The sequence below is a fragment of the Meriones unguiculatus genome, chromosome 14, assembly GCF_030254825.1.
Source record: "Meriones unguiculatus strain TT.TT164.6M chromosome 14, Bangor_MerUng_6.1, whole genome shotgun sequence".
Classification (NCBI taxonomy): Eukaryota; Metazoa; Chordata; class Mammalia; order Rodentia; family Muridae; genus Meriones; species Meriones unguiculatus.
This window is the reverse complement of record NC_083361.1, coordinates 7,471,592-7,492,398: the sequence shown is the minus strand read 5'-3', so window position 1 is coordinate 7,492,398 and position 20,807 is coordinate 7,471,592. Positions and strand designations below refer to the sequence as shown.

General features: G+C 51.4%; 1 protein-coding gene across 2 annotated transcripts in view; it reads right to left on the bottom strand.

Annotated features, from left to right (window-relative positions):
* Ankrd27 (ankyrin repeat domain 27) overlaps positions 1-20,807 on the bottom strand; it is a 47,232-nt gene that overhangs the window by 2,022 nt on the left and 24,403 nt on the right. The window contains exons 13-28 of one of the 2 annotated variants that reach the window (XM_060366724.1): positions 18,184-18,276; positions 16,525-16,652; positions 15,950-16,032; positions 15,059-15,174; positions 14,168-14,260; positions 12,853-13,050; positions 11,262-11,321; positions 11,020-11,145; positions 9,619-9,663; positions 8,375-8,497; positions 7,223-7,420; positions 6,197-6,316; positions 3,375-3,536; positions 1,985-2,096; positions 571-649; positions 335-407 (exon numbers count right to left, since the gene is read on the bottom strand). In XM_060366724.1, coding sequence (XP_060222707.1) covers positions 335-407; positions 571-649; positions 1,985-2,096; positions 3,375-3,536; positions 6,197-6,316; positions 7,223-7,420; positions 8,375-8,497; positions 9,619-9,663; positions 11,020-11,145; positions 11,262-11,321; positions 12,853-13,050; positions 14,168-14,260; positions 15,059-15,174; positions 15,950-16,032; positions 16,525-16,652; positions 18,184-18,276 — 1,809 coding nt within the window. Of the gene's footprint in view, positions 1-334; positions 408-570; positions 650-1,984; positions 2,097-3,374; positions 3,537-6,196; positions 6,317-7,222; positions 7,421-8,374; positions 8,498-9,618; positions 9,664-11,019; positions 11,146-11,261; positions 11,322-12,852; positions 13,051-14,167; positions 14,261-15,058; positions 15,175-15,949; positions 16,033-16,524; positions 16,653-18,183; positions 18,277-20,807 lie in introns of those variants that run through there. The other variant, XM_060366725.1, reaches the window with a different exon arrangement.

Genomic DNA, 20,807 nt, shown 5'->3' with positions numbered 1-20,807 from the left:
CACCGTGACTTTCCACCTCTCCCGGATTCTCTCAGCTCAGAACTGCAATTTTACATTTCTTTTTGGAAACAGGGTCTCACAGTGTAGCTCTGGCTAGCCTTGAACTCAGAGATCCTCCAACCTCTGTCTTCTGGGTACCAGGATTAAAGGCATGTGCCACCATGCTTGTCCAGAGCTGTAATTTTAAATTTATTCAGAACTCCACACTCTTGTCTGCCCCGCTGTAGAGCTGAAGGTTTAACTTTTTGCTAAGTCCGTGAAGGAGATAGTAAGATGAAGATGACTTGAGGGGAGAAACAGCCAAACCGTAAGCCTCTACCATGTAAGTACTCACCTCCTGCAGAGACCCTGCGGTAAGATCAGGCACACTTCTATCCCTTCCCAGAGTCTCCCTTGAAGTCCTTTCCCTGAAATGCAGAATAAACCAAGTGTTAATTCAAAACAAAGTATCTGGCTCTTGTGGGCCAGCTGCCCACAGATGGCAGCATTGCACAAGCAGTTAAAGCTGCACAGATCCCATCTTCCCGCAGGGAGCAAACAAACCCCAGGGTCAAACCTGTAGATACTCACTGGAACCGGCCCCCTGGGTTAACGAGGCAGAACTGTCTCCTAAAAGGTTCGTCTGGTAGGTTGTACATTTTGGGGTTCCCTGGGAATGAAATGGTAAAACACCCGAAAACTTCATAAATAAAGGTGACTAAAACTGCAGCACAGACAAGTTCTCCGACTTCCCAGCTCACCAACACTTAGAAAGCCGAGTGCTGCACGTGCTTTAAAAACCTGCAAACAGCTGTTCCTCACCAGGCAAGCCCCGGTGAGATAAAGCAGACTATACCAAGGCTCCTCATCTGCGGCCGGTAATGGCAAGGCCGCCCTGGGATTCTCTAGGAACATCAGCAGGTTTCTCTCTACGTGGTTGCCACTGCATTCAAACTGAGTTCTGCAGAGCTCAGAAAACAGAACCCCTTTTAAAAATAAAGTTCTCATTCTGGACAGGTGGGCAGGTATGTAATCACCATCACCCTGGGTGCACCTGCAAACGAAAACCACGAAGGGCTGGAGAGACGGCTCAGTGGTCGGCACTTTCCTAGCACGGAAAAGCCTTAGGCCCTCAGGTCTAAGTGGCTCGGGGCTGGGGAAAGCCAGCATCTGCCCTGGATAACCTGAAGCGTACAAAAACACCTGGCGTTAGGACATGGATGAGAGAATCCAGACTGTTCTCTCCAGCTGATGGGAGGCCTGACACTAAGCTGACCCCAAGAGTATCAGTCTTACTTCTGCAGGAAACATCGTGACAGTCAACTAGAAGACTAGCCCAAACACACTCCTCAGCTGACCTCGTGACCTCGCATGGTTTCTGTGGTCCCTGGCTCCCTCCCTGCATGACAACAATTACATTGGGGCTGGGGGGCAGGGCTCAGCAGCGGAGTACCTGTTTGGCATGTGTGAGGATGTAGGTTCATGCCCAACACCCCCAAGACAACAAAACCAAAAGATTACTGAAGGGCTAGGGAGCTGGCTCGGTTGGTAAAGTGCCTGCCACAGAAGATCGGCGTTCCAGCCCCGGATCCGAAGGAAAGGCCTGGTGGTGGCTCAAGGCCCTGGCCGCTCCTCCACGGGACCCACATTCCTGCAACTGCAGTTCCACGTCATCTGATACCCTCTTCTAGCTTCCAAGGGCACCAAACACATGCATGGTGCCCAGACATACATCCAGGCCATGTGTGGGTTTGTGTGCTTGTAACTGTAGCACCGGGGAAGCAGAGACAGGCAGAGCCACCTCCTCGGCAGCCGGCCTACTCTAGAAGCTCCAGCCCAGTGGGAAGCCCTCTGACTACAAACTGGCAGCTCCCGAGCAATGACAGCCAAGGCTGACCTCACACACACATGCGTACACACACACACACACACACACACACACACACACACGGAAACCACTAACCAGCCAAATGGACGGATGCAGGTGGGGGCCTGAAGCACTTACATTTTTCCCTGATCGTAACAGTCACATAATCCTTGTCGTCTGTCTCCTCGACATTGTTCAAGGATGCCACACATCGTGGCACTACCTGCAGCAACTCCATTATTTTTGAATCCTACAATTTAAAACGGGGGGGATGTCACTAAGTTGTTGGAATGTTTCTCAGCAGATTATCACTTGGGGGTTCCATCTAAATATCAATATTGGTGTGACCGAAACCCCTCCCTGAGACAGCTCTGAAACAAAACAACCGTCGGGACACGTCAAGGCCCCACCACGGGCCAGCTGTCCCAGCTCCTGAGGCTGGAGAATAGCTTGAGCTCAGGAGCTCAAGCCTCTGCAACAGGGAAACTGTTTCAGAAAAGATCCTGATCTTCATTTAGACGCTCTGGCTTTCACTAGGAACCCCAGCCTGCACAGTCAACTACTGCACATGGGGGTGAGCACCGGGAGGGGCTGTTACTAGCCGGTTGTTGGGAGGCTGTTCAGGAGCAACTGTCCAACACACAACAGAACAGAGCTGGTGTCGTCCATCTTTGAGAGAGTAGCAGAGGGAAGGCTATGCATTACCTGTTAGGTATCATCAACCCTCATAGACACCCCAACTCATTCAAGGGACGCCTAAAATTCACCATCACCTTGAGGTGCTAAAGATGTCACCTAGGACACTGGACATGATAGGCAGTGGTTCTACAATGAACCACCTCCAGCCCCTCACTGAGGAATTCTAGGCAGGTGTTCTACAACTGAGCCACACCCCAGCCCCCCACTGGGGGATTCTAGGCAGGTGCTCTTCCCATTTAGCCATGCCTTTACCCTTAAAAATGACACAAACCTATAATTGGATTTACAGTGACTCTAACATCTCTATTGGGTCAATCAACAACCAACTAGCTGTCCATTTGGAGTTTAAAGCCAAGACTCACAATGAAGACAGGAACAGACTTTCTCCATGACTGAATTGCTACACTGGAGAGAGTAGCAAGTTGGGGATCTAAATTCTCTCAGAATCTGAGATTTAAATCCATAACTAAAACTCTCCATTATGCTATAGGGCTGGCAAACCCAGGCCGATGTCTAACCCGACACTTCCCAGATGTGACAACATCTGTGTGTGCCAGATAATGCTAAGCAGAATTTGACAGGTGCTCCACCTTCTCTCGTGCCTCTGAAACTACCCCAGAAAGAATGAGCACCGGCACTTCCGGTGTTGCCAACCAGTGACCCTGGCAAGTATCCAAGCCCTGCCAGTGGCCGTCTGGCGTGTTCATTTGGCTCGGCACAGAGCAATGAAGACCCAGCTGTTGTCCTCTCACATCTGGTTTGAACACAATGGATCCATGATGTGCTTCCGGGAGCACGGGGCTCCCTCAGCCATCAAGCCCTCCGTCACCTGGTCCGCGTAGTCCACAGCCGTGTACTGCCTCTTGTTCAGGATGTCAACAGACGCTCCGTGAAACAGCAGCAGCTCCACCACCAAGGCGTGCCTTCCCGTCACGGCCTCGTGCAGGGCTGTGTTGCCTTTGTTGTTGGAAGCATTGATGGAGGCCCCATGCTAGGAGAGAGACAGGGCAGTCAGGACAGAATCTGCGTGACTGTTCGCTAAAAAATTACTTTAAAAAAACCTTATTTGCTGGCAGAGGTACATGTGCCAGAGCACACACTGAGAGGTCAGAAGGCAATGTTTTGGGAGTTCATCTCTCCTTCTGCCTGTTTTTGAGGCAGGGTCTCTCTTGTGTCTGCTGCTCTGCTGCATATGGGAACATCTTGCCAATTCTGCTGTCTCCAGTTCCCATCTTGAGGTAGGAGTGCTGGGATTACAGGCATGAACCATAGGGAATCCACATTTTTTTTTTTTAAAGAAGTGTTGGTATAATGTTCTTGTGAAATGTATACAGTTTACCCTTGTTCATTCAAATGCTGATTTCTCCCCTACTATCTGGTTTCAATCTGCACATTGCATTGTGATGCTTATTCTAAGCATCACCTGTCTCAAGTCTGTGTCAACATGCCACCATTTGTTCTCTGTATTTTCAAGAAAACAACCAGTCAATGCTGTGCAATGGAGAGAATAGGGTGGGACATCCTGGTCCACAGAGGAGGAGAAGAAAGAGAGTGGGAGATGGTCGGCGAGCAGAGATTGGCAGGAGAGGACTTGGAACTAGGAGGAGAGATGAATGGGACCTAAGATATGACTAAAAGCAAGTATAATGTGGGAAATCGGAATGGGAGGAAACTATTCGGGCTTGGAGGTTTAGGGTGGAGTAACAATTGCCCAGCATTGTGCTCTAGGTTAATTAAATACATCCTAGTCTCTGCGTGGTGATTTGGGTATATAGCTGGTTTAGGCATAACCACTGTTTAACTAAAAGATAAATCAATATTAAATCTTAATAATCAACAACAAAAGTTTATTTTTCTTTATGTGTATTAGTGTTTGCCAGTATGCATGTATGTCCACTGTATACATGCCCTGTGGCTTTGGAGGCCAGAAAAGGGTCCCCAATACCCTGGAACACAGATGGTTGTAAGAAACTATGGTTGTGTGCTGATTGGGCTTGCACGATCTCTTACACCCGCTAGGTCATCTCCTGCTAGGTCTGTAACTTTATCTTCTGAAGACAGAGTGGTGTTTCATACCTTCAATCCCGGCATCCAGGAGACAGAAGCAAGCCTATTTCTTTGAGTTTGAAGCCAGCATGTCTACACAGTGAGTTCAAGGGCAGCCAGAGCTACACAGTGAGACCTTGTCTCAAAAAAACAAATTTGATTTGACACGGTGTCACTGTGAAGCCCAGGCTGGTGGCCTCAAACTCAACTTCCTGGGTGTGTGGCTCAACATAAAATTCTTTGAACTTTTTTAAAAATCTAGTTAGTTTTTTGTTTTGTTTTGTTTTTTGTCTTTTCTTCCAATTTTTAATTATGTGTATGTGCGGTTTGTGTGGGTCTCCGTGTGAGTACAGGTGCCTACTGAGGCATCAGATTCCCGGAGCTTTCCTTTCCGGTGGCTGTGAACTACCTGACATGGTGCTGGGGACCAGTGTCCGGTTCGTGCAAGGGCTTGTATTCTTAACTGCCATCTCTTCAGCAACATTTTTCTTTTAGCAATAATTCTCTATCTTAAATAGATTTTTTTTTCTTAAATAGCGTGGATTTAAAAAAAAAACTGCTAAGCAAAAAAAGATTTACAGCTGAGAATGTGCGCTGCAGGGCTTGTGAACATGGCACTTTTTTGATAGTATGTTTTGTTTTGTTTTCTATTTTACGCTAAAAGTTGGTACTTAAAGTCTCGGTTGCGTTCAGCCTGGTGTGGTGGCTCATTGCAATCCTAGCACTTGAGAGAATGAAGCCAGCCTGGGCAACTTGGTGAGATGAACTGAAAATAATTCAGATGAAATAGCTAGCCCCCTTGAGTGTCGGTGGTTGGTGAGCCCAGACACACCAGAGTTCCACTGTTTGGAGGTTACTGTTGGGTGGCTTCTGTTCTCTCGTGCCTTGCACTGAGTGTTTTGAGATGGCAGTCCCTCGGGACAGCACAGGCTGGCCTGGGCCTCTCAACCCTTTTGCTGCATGCTAGGGTCACAGGAGTGTGCCCCTAGGCCTCGCTTCTACCCACACATTATTTCCTGTGTGAAGCAGTGGAGGCATGGCTGAGGCTGGGGTGGAAGAGGTGCTGCTACTTTACTCTCTGATTGACCATCAGCATGTGCTTCCTTTAGCAAGAACAGAGACATTCCCCATGGTGATGCGCCCAGGCCTGGATCTGCACCTCAAGCAGAGGCCTGTCCCCGGCATTGGCCCTTCTGTCACAGAATCACTAGCAGAAATGCAGGCGCACAGTTCACCTCCCCAGAGAAGGGTGACTGACAGGCGGGCAGTCTACAGGCCCAGATGGGGCTTTAGGAGGCCCTGAGTGGGGGGCTGGCAGGCAGCTCTGTAGCTAAGATTGTGTGCTGCTCTTGGAGAGGACCTGAGAATAGCTCCCAGCACCCACATCAGACAGCTCACAACAGCCTAACTGCCGGTCCAGGGGACCTGGTGCCCTCTACTGGTCTCCGTGGGCACTGCATTATGTGGTATGCATACATACATACATACATACATACATACAGGCAAAACACTTATACACACAAAATGAAAATCAAATTTTTAAAACTACAAAAACGAAAATTGCTTTTTCTTTTAAAAAGCCTGGTGTGGCGGGGAGGCTCTTACCTGTAGCAACAGTGCAGCGACTTCATGGTGGCCTCCGGAGCAGGCATAAATGAGGGGCGTGTTCCCACCTAGGTCCTTTTTATTAGGTTTTGCATTGGAATCTAGGAGACATTTCACCACCTGACAAGAAAACCGTCAATCTGAATTATAACTTAGAAAAAGAAATATTAGCCAGGCACGGTGGCGAATGCTGTGATCCCAGCACTCGGTGAGGCCCAGGCAGGTGGATCTCTGTGAGTTGGAGGCCAGCCTGGTCTACAAACTCAGTCCTGGACAGCCAAAGCTACACAGAGAAACCCTGTCTCAAAAACAGAAACAAATACAAAACAAACAAAAAACCCAAACAACAATAAAAAAGAGAAACCCTGTCTCAAAAGAAATCTTTCTTGGCAGGTGAAATGGACCCCTGGAGTCAGGAGACAGTGACAGGACGGATTCTCATCTGCGGGCACTAGGGCTTCCATCTTTGTGGCTACCTACAGAGTTGCAGCCACTGTTCCCAGGGCATGGTGGGAAGCCATCTGCTGGAGGCCTGAGAGGGATGCAGACTTCCCAAGGCAAAGGAACCATCAACACACTGACAACTTCCCGAAGAAAGCAGCCTTTAGGAAGCTAATGGGTTCAAAACCAGGTGTGATGGCACACACCTGTAATCCCTGTCCTCAGGAGGCTGAGGCTGGAGGATGGGAAGTTTGAGACCAGGCCGAGTTACACAGTAAGACCTTACTTCAAAACAAAACAAAAAGTAATTGCCAATTTCTGTCTTGGACCACTGTACAGGGTTTTGGACATTTCTTATAAAACACTGTGCTATTTGCATAGACTTAAAGGCCAGAACTTCGGCAGAGGATGCACAGTCTTGCTGGGGTTAGAACCACAGCTGTAGCTTTCTGCCATCCCCGGGTCAGGACTCATGGCGGGAAGGAAAGAAATCCTCTGTCCTCCTGACTTCCCCTAGCACTGCCCCAGTGAGGTTCATGCCAAAACCAACCCCCTCGACTGCTGCCCAGGAGATGGGAGCCATACCTGAAAGTGCCCCTGCTGGCAGGCCAGGTGGAGTGGGACGGCTCGGCTGGAGTTTCTGGCCCCCGAGTAGGCACCGTGCTTCAGCAGGAGGGGCACGAGCTCTGTCCGGCCATGCAAGGCAGCCATATGCAGGGGGGAAAAGCCATCCTGGTTGGTCACATTTACACCAAGCCCGCTGGCAGGAACCCTTGCCAGTTTCTAGTGAAGGCACAGGGAGTGAGTAAATGCGTCAGTAGTTAGGCTAGCCTCCGAGGAGCTGGGAAGCACCTCCCTGCTCCCCCTCAGCTCTCAGGCACCTGGGTAAAGGAGGAAGGTCAGGGGTTCAAGGTCTTCCTTAACTAAAGCGTGAGTTTGAAGCCAGCCTGACATCAAACGGATCGCCTCCGTGTTTGCCAAACCTCCTGAAGTCCCCACATCACCTCCCCACGTCACCTTCTTTTTAAATCCCTGGTGATTTGAGAATCATGCTGAGCGGAGAACGAGCAATCAAAACTGCTCTGTGGAGCACCTCATTGAGAACGAACACTAAACCGTATGAGTTAAAGGTTGGATCTTACTATATGTAAATCACAGCCCAAAAACTTAAATAAATAAATAAATAAGTAAATAAATAAATAAAAAGAGGGCTGGAGAGACGTCACAGCAGTTAAAGAGCTCTTTCAGAGGACCTGAGTTCCGTTCCCAGCACCCATGAGGCAGCTCAGAACCATCTGTAACTCCAGTTCTTAGGGCATCTGATGCCCTCTCCTGGGCTCCATGGGCAATGCATATCCGTGGAGCATCGATACACACAGACAAAATTCTCAACGAGCATAAAAACAGAGCCCAGCATGGTGGGACATGCTCTCAATCCCAGCACCGTGAGTCTGAGGCAGGCATGGCTCTGTGGGTTCGAGGCCAGCCTCGTCTACATAATGACTTCCAGTCAGGGCCACACGGTGAGACTTTGTCTCAAAAATGAGTAAATAAAATAAATACACAACAGGTGGGTTGAAAACGACTGAAGAAGGGAAGATGCTCTCCACCCTCACCTGACTGAACCCCCCACACCCCAGTGTGCACTCACTCAGGAAGTACTGAAAGCAAGGACATCCTAGGCAGAAAGACTGTACCTCCCCCCACACACACACCCCGACACAGGCGGAGCCAGACCTTCTGGGCTGGAGCACACTTGGGGCATTGGCACAAGGGGTGGCAGAACTCATGATCCACCGTGCTGACGGCCTCGTCCATATCATCTAGGTCGTCCTCCGTCCACTCCAAAAGGTAGCGCACCTGGTGGCAGGCGGTGAGGACAAATGGGGACCCCATTAGTCTGACGCCTTTGCCTGGAGCTCAGGTGAGCAAGTGAGCCGTATGCACCCACGAATGCACGCATCTGTGAGCACACGGCTTCCCAAATCAGCCCCTTGGGCCGCTGCAGCCACTGACAGAAAACATTTGCCTCCCAGCAATAAGCCTGCGCCTCCCCACTGGCCGCACAAGGGGCTGACGCCTCATTTCCAGCATACCAGTGTTTGCCCATCCTAAGAGGGGCGGACTGAAGCTGCTGGCCGGCTTACGGGCTTTCAGGCCCTGTCCCTGGAGTCCACACTCCTACGCCACCTAACCAGGTCGCCCTCCCTTGTCACAGAAACCCTGTGATGAGTGCTCAGCGGCTGTGATCCACAGCACCCCAGGACCCCCGACTGCACGCCAGCTCCCTGCCGCCGCCACAGGCCAGCACGTGGGGTGAAAGCAAAGAAACCCCCAGACAGGGCGTGCGTGGGTTCCGGTACCGACTAACGCTAAGCCCTGAAACTTGAGAAGATAGCGCATGTGGTGGCCCACACCTGCAATCCTGGCACTTGGGAGGCTGAGGCAAGAGGACCGTGAGTTCAAGGCCAGCCTGAACTACGCAGGAAGCCCCTCTCCCCAAAACGCTCAGTAACAGCTCATTTGAGAAAAGAGAGCAGCCTCGGACATGCAATCATCAGCATCACTGTGTTCAGGGGTCAGCATAAGCCTGCAGGGAGGACAGAGCTTGGGGGAACCCCATCAGTGTCTCCTGTGCGCCATGGCCCTTCCAGATCCTATACTGGGGTGCCAACCACAAAACCAGGCAGCTCAGATCTCAAGTCAGGGTGAGAAGCAGGCCTTAGGCCAGCGTTAGGAGGTCAGGCTGCCGGTGAAGTCACCTCTTTGCAGGTCCCACCCAGCCCTGGCTGTCTCCGGTTCCCCTTTGCTTCCTGGCCCACCCCATGTGGAGGGCGGCGGCTCCCCTGACCACACCCGCCGACTCGGCAGCGGTGGACTGAACTCAGAGGCCATGAGACAAACCCCCTCATCCTTCAGTTACGAGCGAGCATCTGGTATCTAGTCACAGCGGTGAGAGAGACGCTCTCCGAAAAACTCACCATCTCTAGATCTCCATCAGCAACTGCTCTCAGAAGCTTTTCTACCTTAACGGAAGGAAAAAGCAAGTCAGGGAGGCGGTAGCAGCCTTCTGTCTGGTGGTCACACGCAGCACCTTTCAAATGTAGCCCCGAAACTGTTCTTCTAGAACATTCTGAAAGCTGCACAGAACCCGCTCCCACCTAACAGAAACCAGAACTGGGAGGTGAAATGGCCCCAACACAGGAAGGCTTTCTTTTTGTCTGCTGGTACCAAGAACAGATCCTAGGGCTTTATGCATTCTAGGCACATGCTCTGGCACTGGGATAAACCATTATTACTCTAGCCCTGGCTATCCTAGACTCGCTCTATAGACCAGGCTGCCCTCAAAAGCACAGAGATCCGCCTGCCTCTGCCTCCCCGGGTGCTGGGATCACCGACGTGCGCCACTGCGCCCAGCTCTCACTACCCTTTTTACTTCGTACTTCAGGACAGAGTCTTACTAAGCTGTTCAGGCTAAGCCCTGAACTCACACTGCGGCCCAAGCAAACCTCTCTTCGTGGTCTTGCCGCCCCACTCTCCTAAGTAGCCAAGACCATAGGTATCTGCGAGCCAGGCCCAGGTCAGGAGCAGGTCAGGAGCACTTCCGGAGAAGCCAGCCACCCCATCCACATACTCAGCTCTCACAGTCTGCTGGGTGAATGGGCTAAGGGCTTAGGTTCCCTCCCCAAGAACAACAGAGGCCTCTGGGTGCCCTGTCTGTGCACACGCTGGCTCTCCGTTCTGTGACTCTGCCCTGGAGCTCACTGGATACCCACTCTGGGAGAATGTTGTAAGGGAGGGGAATGACCCCACTCGGGTGGTCAGTAACCCCACAGAGGAGCAGAGGAACCTTGAGAAAATGGTCTACACCTCTGCTGAAGGATAAGCTGGATTGGTTGCGCTGATACTGAACAAGCATTAAGAACAAAAGAAAAGCCAGGCACTAAGCCAGGCGCTGTGGCGAAGGCCTTTAATCCCAGGACTGGGGAAGCAGAAGCAGGAGGATCTCTGCGAGTTGGGAGGTTAGCCTGGTCTACAAAGTGAGTTCTGGGATAGCAAGACTACACAGAGAAACTTTGTATCCAACAACAACAAAGGACCGACCAGGCCCCATATCTGTGTCTCTTTCTCTTTCTGTATGTGGCCCCTACTCCTCTCTTTTTCTCACACTCACACCCTGCAAACAGAAGGGAAAAAAAAAAAAGGTAAAGACAGCACAGACCCATGGTTGGGTGCACCTCAAAGGCATTGACCTCGGAGTAGAAGGAACGGACTGTCCTGTAACCGGTCAGCAGGCTGCAGGCTGGCAGGCAGCTCTGGTCAGCTGACCAGGCCTTTACCGTGCACCATGACACCAGGGCCCGCCCATCGGGGAGGCTCACCTCCCGGTCGTCCTTTCTGACCTCTTCTTGCCTGAAGCTTGCCGAGATAGAAATGGAAGAAAAGCTGGAGGTGGAGGAGCCCTGGCTGACGGAATCCACAGAGCGTGCAGGGGACCGTGCGGGAACCTGGGAGAAGGCCGGACGGGCAACAGGAACAAGGGCGTGGTCACAGACAGGTCAGGCCTAGAGATGCCAAGCTCCAGTGACGTCAGTGGGCATGCACGCATGGACTTACGACCTACCTCAGAAGGCCTCGGGCTCCTTTCAGGGGACGGGTGATGAGCTTCCATGATGGACAGAATCTAGGACAGGAAAAGGCATCCAGTGAGAGGGGCTGCAACAAGCCATCAGCGTTCCCAGCATCCTCTGCGTGCCTGCCGCCAGGGAGGTCGGAGGCGATGCTTGGGAGCCATCAAAAAGCTAACGCTGGGGCCTGGAGAGGCTGGTCAACAGGTTAAGAGCACTCGCTGCCAAGCTGGACCACCTGAGCTCCATCCCCAGGATCTACGCGTCAGAGCGAGACAAAGTCTGACACCTCCGCCACCGCCCCGCACATGCTCACACCCAAGTTAAAATTTTAAATGTGATATTTTTGAAGAAAAGCTAAAATTTAAGGATAACTGTTGGGAAGTTCCCCACGTTTTTAAAACAGCCTTTGTTTTCACCGGATGTCAGTTTGTACCACTGGTGAGGCTGGACCCGGGAAGGAACTGTCAGCCTGTCGTCCCCAGTAACCACTTCCCCTTTTTTAATCAAAGAGAACCTTCCGAATCGACTCTTTTGAGGCCCAGCATATTCTAGTGCTGGTCATCATGCACAGATAAACTTCAGCAGGGCTTGAGGGATCCTCCCACGGATGAGTGCTAGGGTGGACGCCAAGGTCTGGAGTTGTTTCTACTTCTGCATTTACTTTCACAGAGCTGGAAAGTCTAACAGCAGCAAGGATCTCCCGGGCTGGAGAGGTGGCTCAGGAGTTAGGAAGACCTCACAGCTCTTCCAGAGGACCCGAGTTCTGATCTCAGCAGCCATGTTGGGGGGCTCAAAACTGCCTGTAACTCTACTCCCGGGGAAGCGGATCCATTTATCTGGCCCCCCAAAATACAATTACACACAGACACAGATAAACTTTAAAATAAGTTAATTTTTGAAAGAAGTATCTTCCATTTAAAAATAAATAAAAATTTAAAATAATAAAACAAACCTTTTTAATAAAGAAAGCCCTACGTCCTGCAAACTTCCACACCTTTGGACAGGGAGAAACCCACAACTTCCTCCCATTCTTAATGAGACCAAGTTCAGAGGCACGGTGGTGCCAGGCCTGAAATCCCAGTCCTCAGGAAACTGAGGCGGGAGAATTGCTGTGGGTTCAAAGCTAGCCTGGGCTAAATCCTGAGACTCGGTCTCTAACTTACCTAGCTCATTCATTCAATTTTGGGCCAAATTAAAATGAAGTTTCAAGGAGCAGGGATGAAGAGAGAAAACAGTGCTTGTGTCTGCGGTGTTGTGACCTCCACTTGCTTTCACTTCGCTTCTCCGAAGCCACGGGGCCTGGTTCAGGCAGGCCGCTGGCTGCTACATACAGGCCTAGCGCTCAGAGGCCAGAGCCGTTGCTGTTGGAAGCAGCTCACAACAACAACGCTGAGAAAAACCACTAACAGTACTGAAACTCCAAAATATCACAACCTCATCAAAGTATAACGGCAGGATGGAGGCCGAGTTCTGTCCTGGGGTGCTAAGGAAGGCTCTAAGTTGTCCTTGGGAAGGCCAGTCTGCGGGCAGGGTTTTTTTTTTTTTTTTTAGGGCCACACGGCTGCTCAGGGTGGGGCGCGCTACCTTGGAGTTCAGCGCACACTTGAGCGGCGTTTCTTTCAGCCTGTTCTGGATGGTTGTGGGGGCTCCATTCTGCAGCAGCGTCTCTATGACGCCCTCGTAACCCCAGCGTGCAGCGATGTGCAGGGCTGTGTCTCCTTTCTCGTTCCCAATGTCCAGTCTGCAGGCCTGGACATCATAGTAGACCAGGGCCTTCACACACTGCAGAGACACAGCAAAAGCACGGGTCTCGAACGTGAAAGCCCAGGGCGAGGTCAGTGCCTCCCTTAGCGGGGCCCACGCCCTCCAACACAGGAGAGAAAACCAGCAGTTACAATTCTAGGGCTCCACGTTCTCTGATCAAGACACCTCATGGTTTTCTTCCAAGAGAACCCAACTGGATCAGAGGTAGAGTACTTGTCTAAAATCCCCTCGTGTGGGGATGAGGTATAGCTAAGCGGTCGAGTAAGTACTTTCTGAGAATCTGCCAATGAGGGGCTGAGGGCGTGGTGCAGCGGAAGGGCAGTTATACAGACAGACACGAATTACCTAACATTCAACACGATTCAGATTTTCTACAAGGTCATCTGTGGTGGACCAACACCTTTGACCCCACCACTCAGAGGACAGCCCACGGGAGGCCTGGGAGGACCGTGCTACTCTGGCTATCATAAAACCAGATAAAAGGGTGGACCTTCTTGTATAACTCTGGAGGTGAGAGGGGAGGCTCCTTACAAACATTTATACACATTGACGCACACATACACACACACAGAGGAAGAAATGGAAACCTCAGAGTTCCTAGATGCTGGGCTAAAATGTGACATTTGAATACGCACAGAGTTAAGAGCCAGATGCTATGCGAATGAGCAAAAACTTAATATCAGAGTAAGATCACGGGCAATTAGGTGTTAAATTTCTTAATGTATAGCATCTGTAATACTTTGAACATTTAATTGCTTTAAGCTACAGAGCCAGCAGATGGCTACCTAAGCCTGGGACTGCATCCCAGAACCCCTGTAAATACGTGTGAAACATTAGTCTGTAGGCAGGTCTGTGTAGCATTTTCTTCATTAGTGACTGATATGGTCAAACTCAGCCCACTGTGGGCGGGGCCGTCCCTGGGCAGGCCGAGTGAACCAAGGGGAGCAAGCCAGTAAGCAGCACTCTTCTGTGGCATCTGTTTCAGTTCCTGCCTCTGGGTACAACATGAAATAAACACTTCCCTCCCCAAGCTCTGTGCGCTCACAGGCGTGTGGGTGCACACTGTATGTCTCCACAGGGAAGAAGTAATGAAAAGCGGGGCTAGGGGCAGGGGGCGGGAAGGGGCGCCACTTACATCCTCGTGCCCATAGGTGCAGGCCAGGTGCAGCGGGGTGTTGCCATTGTTGTCCTGCACCTCGGTGCTGGCCTTGTAGTGCAGCAGCAGCAGCTGGCAGAGGAGAGGAGACAGCAGCTGAGCCCCGGAAGGAGCACGGAGCGTCCACAGGCGTGCCCGCCTTCCAGGGGCAGAGCTCACGCCCTATCTTAAACATTACACAGGCAGGGCACTCGGGGCCTGAAATCCAGAACGGTCTTTCCTTTTTCTTTCTCTGCCCATCCCCCCCACACCCCCCACACCAGGAAAGAAAGCCAGGAGATACACTCCTGGCTCTCCAAACCTGAGGAGCGTCAGGCTCCTGACACGACCCAGGGAGAAAATGCCATACGGTAGGGTGCCACGTGAGGCGTCACTTAGACACTCAGAATATTGTACAAAATTATCTTTAGGGCATGTGCCCAATATTCCAAAATACAAAAGGGTCCAAAAATTTCAAGGCCCGAACATTAAGATAAGGGTTCCTCAACCCCTTTTGAAATTCTTGCCATTGCAGCCTGGCAGGTTGGCCAAGCAGATACTGGCACTTGCCACCAAGCCAGACGGCAAGCTTTCTTCGGACCTCCACGTGTGCACCGAGGCTCCCACGCACACACATGTGTAATATACACAATCACGTTACATCATTGCTCCCTGTCAAACCAATGTTTAAAGGAATATGTCCAGAACCCCACCTTCCCTCCCGAGCTGATCCAGAAGTTTCCCGTCTTAACCCATCTCTGGGGCTGGCCTTGGCCTCCGGGATCCCCCGTGCCTGGCAGCATAACTCTGTAGCTTGCACTGGCATAGTGCTTGGTGGAGCCACGGAGCCACCGTGCACAGCCAGCGCTACCCACAACCCCGAATGCTCACCGTCACACTCTGGAAACCTTTCTGACACGCCAGATGGAGGGGAGTGGACCCGTGATAGTCCGTGGCGTTCACTACGGCACCTCTGGAGACCAGGAAGTCAATGAGGCTCGCCTGACCTGCAGAGCAGAAGGGCCTCTCGTTGGCGGATGAAGCTGAGCGGCTTCCTGTATAAGATGCTACCTCACTCTCGACGGCCCTGGCAGGAAACCCACCGGCGGACACGGTCCTGGCTATACAGGAGCCGGAGCTGGCTCCAAAAATGTGAAGCATTGTGGGATATCCTATGAAGGGATCACACCCAAGTCTAGCTGGCAATGGACCAGGGGCTAAAGAGATGGCCCCATGGTCCAGAGCACTGGCTGCCCTTCCAGAGGACCTGGGATCGATTCCCAGCACCCACCTGGTGGCTAACATTTGTACTACAGTTGTCTTGTTTTGCAATGGGGTCTAACTACATAGCCCAAACTGGCCTTGAACTCACTGTGTAGACCACGCTGACCTTCAACTCATAATCCTCCTGCCTCAGCGTCTTGACTGGCTGAGATTACAGGTCTGCATCACCACATCTGGCTCAATACTGTCTTTAAAGACAGAGAGATGTGAACCCCAAACCACAATTCTGCGAGATCATCTTAGCAGGCATTCCTGACCTCACTGGCCAGCAGCATCTCCGAGCCTGGACAGCCATACCAGAATGCCCTTCCAGCCTGAGGTGGCAGTGGCCAACAAGTCCAGGGGGACACTGCCACTCTTTCCTGCCACTCTTTCCTGCCCTGTGGGATGCATCCACAAGGATGCTTTGCCAGTACCCCATCAGCTGGGCCTCCATTGCCCCTGGGGTACCATCCTTTTGCCTTAATAATTCACAGGAGCCAGCTCAAGGCCACATACCACAGAGGGCAGCGACATGGAGCGGTGTCTGACCCCTGTCATCTCTGGAGAAAGGCGTGACAATTGATGGGTCGTTCAGCCTCCTGAAACAGGAAAAAAAAAAAAAAAAAGGATGTGGACAAATACAGAGAAAGGCACAGCAAAGCCCCTCCCTTCCAGGCTGGACAAGATGGTTACACCGGAGGCCACCCAAGATGAGAGCCCTTCCACGCATCTGACTCTCCTGTGGAGCGAGGATCTGCGGCCTGCAGCTTCAGTGTCCTCCCCCATAACCCCCTAGGACTCACCTCAAAATTGCCCACGGAACATATTGGGAAGCTAAAAAAAGTTACTAGAAGGAACTGGCACCTACTCCTCTCTACCTTAAAACACCGTGACGCTCGGGAAGATCATGTGGGAAGCCCTGGGGTCCAAGGGAGGATGCAAAAGGGGCAGCCATCACCCTGCTCCCATGACAGAGCCGAGAGCCAAGTGGCCACGGGAACGGTTCCGTTCCGTGGCAGGCCGGGTAGAAGAGCCGCTGCAGCCCCGAGAGTCCTTCCCCTGGCTCTCCGTGCCTCCTGGGTCCCTCTTACCCAGAGACGAGCTTCTCACAGTCCTCGCAGGAGCAGAGTGGGTGGCACATCTTCTGCAAGGCATCTTTGTCCTGGTCGTCCTGGCTCAGCAGCCTTTCCACTTCTTGCTGGTTACCGGATGCAATGTGCTACGGGGGCACCCCGAATACGATCAGTGTTAAGGAGTCATTTGCTTTCCAAGAAACGGTTCTTTTGGTTTGGTTTGGTTTGGCTCAGCTGTACTTGTGAGTGGACCTGCGGTGTCACACACACTAGGCAAGCACTCCACCACAGAGCCATACCCTGGCCTTCTGCAGGACAGGACCTCACGAAGCTGCCTGTGTATACCAAGCTGGCTTAGAATTTGTAATCCTGCTGCCTCTGCCTTCTAAGTAGCTGGGACAACAAGCGGGGATCGCCAAGCCTAGCTTATTTTGTTTTATTAAAATAGGTCTCATTCTGTAGCCCAGACTATCCTTTAATTCTTTTTTGTTGTTGTTTGTTTCTGTTTCTGAGACTGGGTTTCTCTGCGTAGCTCTGATCATCCTGGAACTTCATCTGTAGACCAGGCTGGCCTCTAACTAAGAGAACCCCCTGCCTCTGCCTCCTAAATGCTGGGATTCAAGGCTTATCCAAGATTACCCTGAAATGGCAGCGCTCTGGGTGGGTGTGGTTTCAAGCCTGTCTGGGCAGACTGAGACACCAGACTGGCGACTGAGACGAAACCAGCTCGGGCAGTTTTCACACTCCGTTACCGTTTCTATAAATGCAGAGTCACGGTTTTCCTTTTTAAACAACCAGACAACACATCCAAAGTACTAAGAAGAACCACGCAATCCATCTCGGGCCTCAGTGTGAACTTTGACACCCCATCGGCTAAAGCCTCTGCAGGGGTGACACAAGCCTTTAATCCTGGCACTCAGGAGGCAGGGGCCAGAAAATCATGGCTGTAAGTTCAGCGTGGGCTACACAGGTCGACACTGTCTCAAAGCACCGGGAGGGTGTGTCTCAGCTACAGGATAACCGCCTAGGATCCCCTGGTGAGGGCCTGGGGGCGTGGCTCGGCTGCAGAATGTGCTTGCTTAAACTGTGCAACGTCTTAGGTTCAATTTCCAGCACCAGCAAAGAGGAAGAGAGGGAAGACAGACAAACAGAGTCTCAGTGTTACCCCTACAGTAATCAAGTGGGGCGTAGGCTCAAGGGAAGGAAAACAGCTGCACTTAGCAGCCCCACCAGCACACAAACCCGCAGGCTTGGCCTTTGCGACTCACAGATGTGGCCCTCCGAGGGACCTATTCTGGCTCCCAGAAGCCTGGAAACATCAGCAGACTCTCAGAGGTCCACCCTCATGCGCCCCACAGTGATGGCTAGAAACTGCCTCAGGAGTTTCCCAGGAGTGGGTGAGCATCCGAACAAGAGCTTCCTGCACTGGGGACCAGAACCCCCGGGCAGCCACCACTCTCAGCTGAGGCCTGCAAAAAGGACACTTGGGTCCAGTACAGTATCGGGGACCAGAAAGAGGTCCCTCTGAGCTGGCCTTGAATGACGGCAAAGGCTCTGAGGCCCAGCAACCCCTCCCCTCCCTGTGCGTTGTGCGGTGGTAACCGTACAGACTTTTACAAACACCGAAGGACGGAACAATTCCACATCATCACCTCCCAAGTCATCCTGGAGTCTTACCTTAAACAGGCAGTCGATGGGCGTTGACGTCATCTGAGACAGTAAGTTCATCCTCTGCTTGAGAAACAGTCTGTCGCCACATCCCTCGGCGTCCTGCGGTCGTCACACAGACAGACCCTGTCACAGAGCCTCCCCACACAGAGGGCCCAGGCTCAAGCCCTGCCATCCATCCCAGGCGTGGCCGTCGGGGCCTCTCCCAACCCTGATCTGCGATCTGAGACGAACCACAGATCCTCCTGAGCAGAGAATGCTGGGAAGTGAGTTCTGAAGACTGTGGCCTGGGCAGCAGGACCGAAGGGGTTAGAAAGTCACCTACAGGGCTGGAATGTGCCACATACGTGCCATCGTCCTCCAGGCTGAAGCCTGGCTTTTCCTGGACTCTGCCCCTCTCAGGCCTCCCCCCTAAGGCCTGAATGGCCTGACTCTGCCGCTTTAACCAGGGCTGTGGACAATATCCCCTGACACACTGGTTTCTACCCCCTGGCGCCCAGCGGCTGTGGGAATCTTGTTTTGCGAACGTGCTCATGAAAATATCAGCCTAATTCACTGGGCAAAAAAACATCTAGGAAGACATGGGCATTCCTGACCATTCTTTCACTCCCAGTCACTTACTGCATTGCAAGGATCCATGCCAGTTAATTTATTCAGATCTTCCTATCAAAGGTAATGCTTACTGGGACACACAAAAAATATATATTTAGAAAGCTGGGGCGGGGGAGATGGTTTGGTGGTCAAGAATGCTTGCTGCTCCTCCAGGGGACCTAAGTTCAATTCCCAGCACCCATATCAGGTGGCTCACCACTGCCTGTAAATCCAGCTGCAGGGAATCTGACATCCTCTTCTGGTTTCCACGGGCACTCACACGTAAATAATAATCAAAATTCTAAAATACTTTATTAGTTATTAGCTAATAATTATCGTTACTTCCTGGCTATCATGAAGGCTGAAACTATGTTCATGAAGGTATTGTTTGAGGCAAGATTTTCAACACTGTGTTCTGTCTCCTTGTGGGTCTGCACTGTTTTGCAGTGCCAGGGCCTTACCATGCTAGCTAAAGCTCTGTCTTAAAGAAATGACTCTAAACTCTTGCTACAGAATGTGAATCAAAGTGATCAACACTGACCCACACCCCAGCCCCTCACTGGGGGATTCTAGGCAGGTGCTCTACCACTGACCCACACCCTAGTCTTGTGCCTATTTTACAGAATCATTCCTACCACAGTGTTCCTGTGCTCACTTGGGTCCCTGAAACCAAATGGTACAACAACAAATTAACTTCTTCACAAAGAGTCTTGGTGGGAGGTGAAGGAAAATATTTTTCCAGACAGGTGATGCTGGAAACTTACAGGCCCCTGCCAACATGGTAGAACACGGGTTTTACACATCTCTAAGTTCTTCATTCAGGCTCTGGATGAAGCCAACAGTGCCTCAAGAGGGATCATTTCTGGGGTCCTCTATGGAGCATCGTCCCTCAGTTCCACCCATCTCCAGTGAGGACTAACTACCGCGACACGCAAATGCTGCCAGCACCTCAGGAGCCATTCTGTCCCCAGCTGCCTCATGCTATATAAAGCCCCAGCATTCAGCTGAGGAGTTCAGGGCCAGAGAAACATCAAAGGCACCATACAACAACAGGTCAGTCGGGGCTCTTTTCTCAAGTCTAGGGTGTGTGCTGATGTCGGGCATGATTGCAGCGAAGGAATGTGTCAGCGACGAAAGGTGGAGCTCCCTGAACTAAATCTGCAGGGAAAACACAAGTGCTCCGAGCAGCGGTACAACACAGAGGCTCATGGGAAATGAGCAGATGCTGTAAGAACTCAGCCTGGAGTGATGGTGCATGCGATTATCTCAGCACCAGCTTGAGGTCACCCCAGCCAGAACAGAGAGATCTCACCTCCAAAAACAAGAGCTCAGGATGTAACTCAGAATCGCATAGCATGCCTAAGGACCCAAGTTCCACCCCCAGCATCACCTTTTTAAAGCCAAAAAGCCAATAACAAAGCAAGACAGAGACAGACCAGAAGGGTGTAAAGATGAAGCAGGAAAATGAAATATAAATTAATAAATAAACAAACAAGGCTGGAGAGATGGCTCAGTGGTTAAGAGCACTTGCTGCTCTTCTAGAGGACCTGAGTCTGTTTCCCAGCACCCACGTCAGGTGGCTCCTGACTGCCTGTAACTGCAGTTCCAGGGCAACCAGCACCCTCTTCTGCCTCTTCAGGGACCCGCACACACATAGTATACATATACATAGACACACATACATAAAAAAAAAATGAAAAATGAAGTGGGGCATGGTCCTTTTATTTCAAGGATTTCCACTTTGATCCTGACGCTATTGCTGTAGTATTCAGGTTTTTTTTTTTTGAAAGCTGAAGTCTCCATTTATGAACATCCTAAGGATGCCTGTGGTTAGCTCAAGTTTCACGGCACTCTGGAGAGGAAATTTCTGTGAAACCACGTTACAAAGAGCCGAGAGTGAAAGAAAAAAACCCAATCGACCGATAATTTCAGAGGCCTCACCTGCAGTCTGGAGAGACACACGGGCTCTCTCAATGGGGACAATGCCATCATCACGTGATTGGCAGCTTCACACATTCCTACCCAAACTCCACGAACTAAAA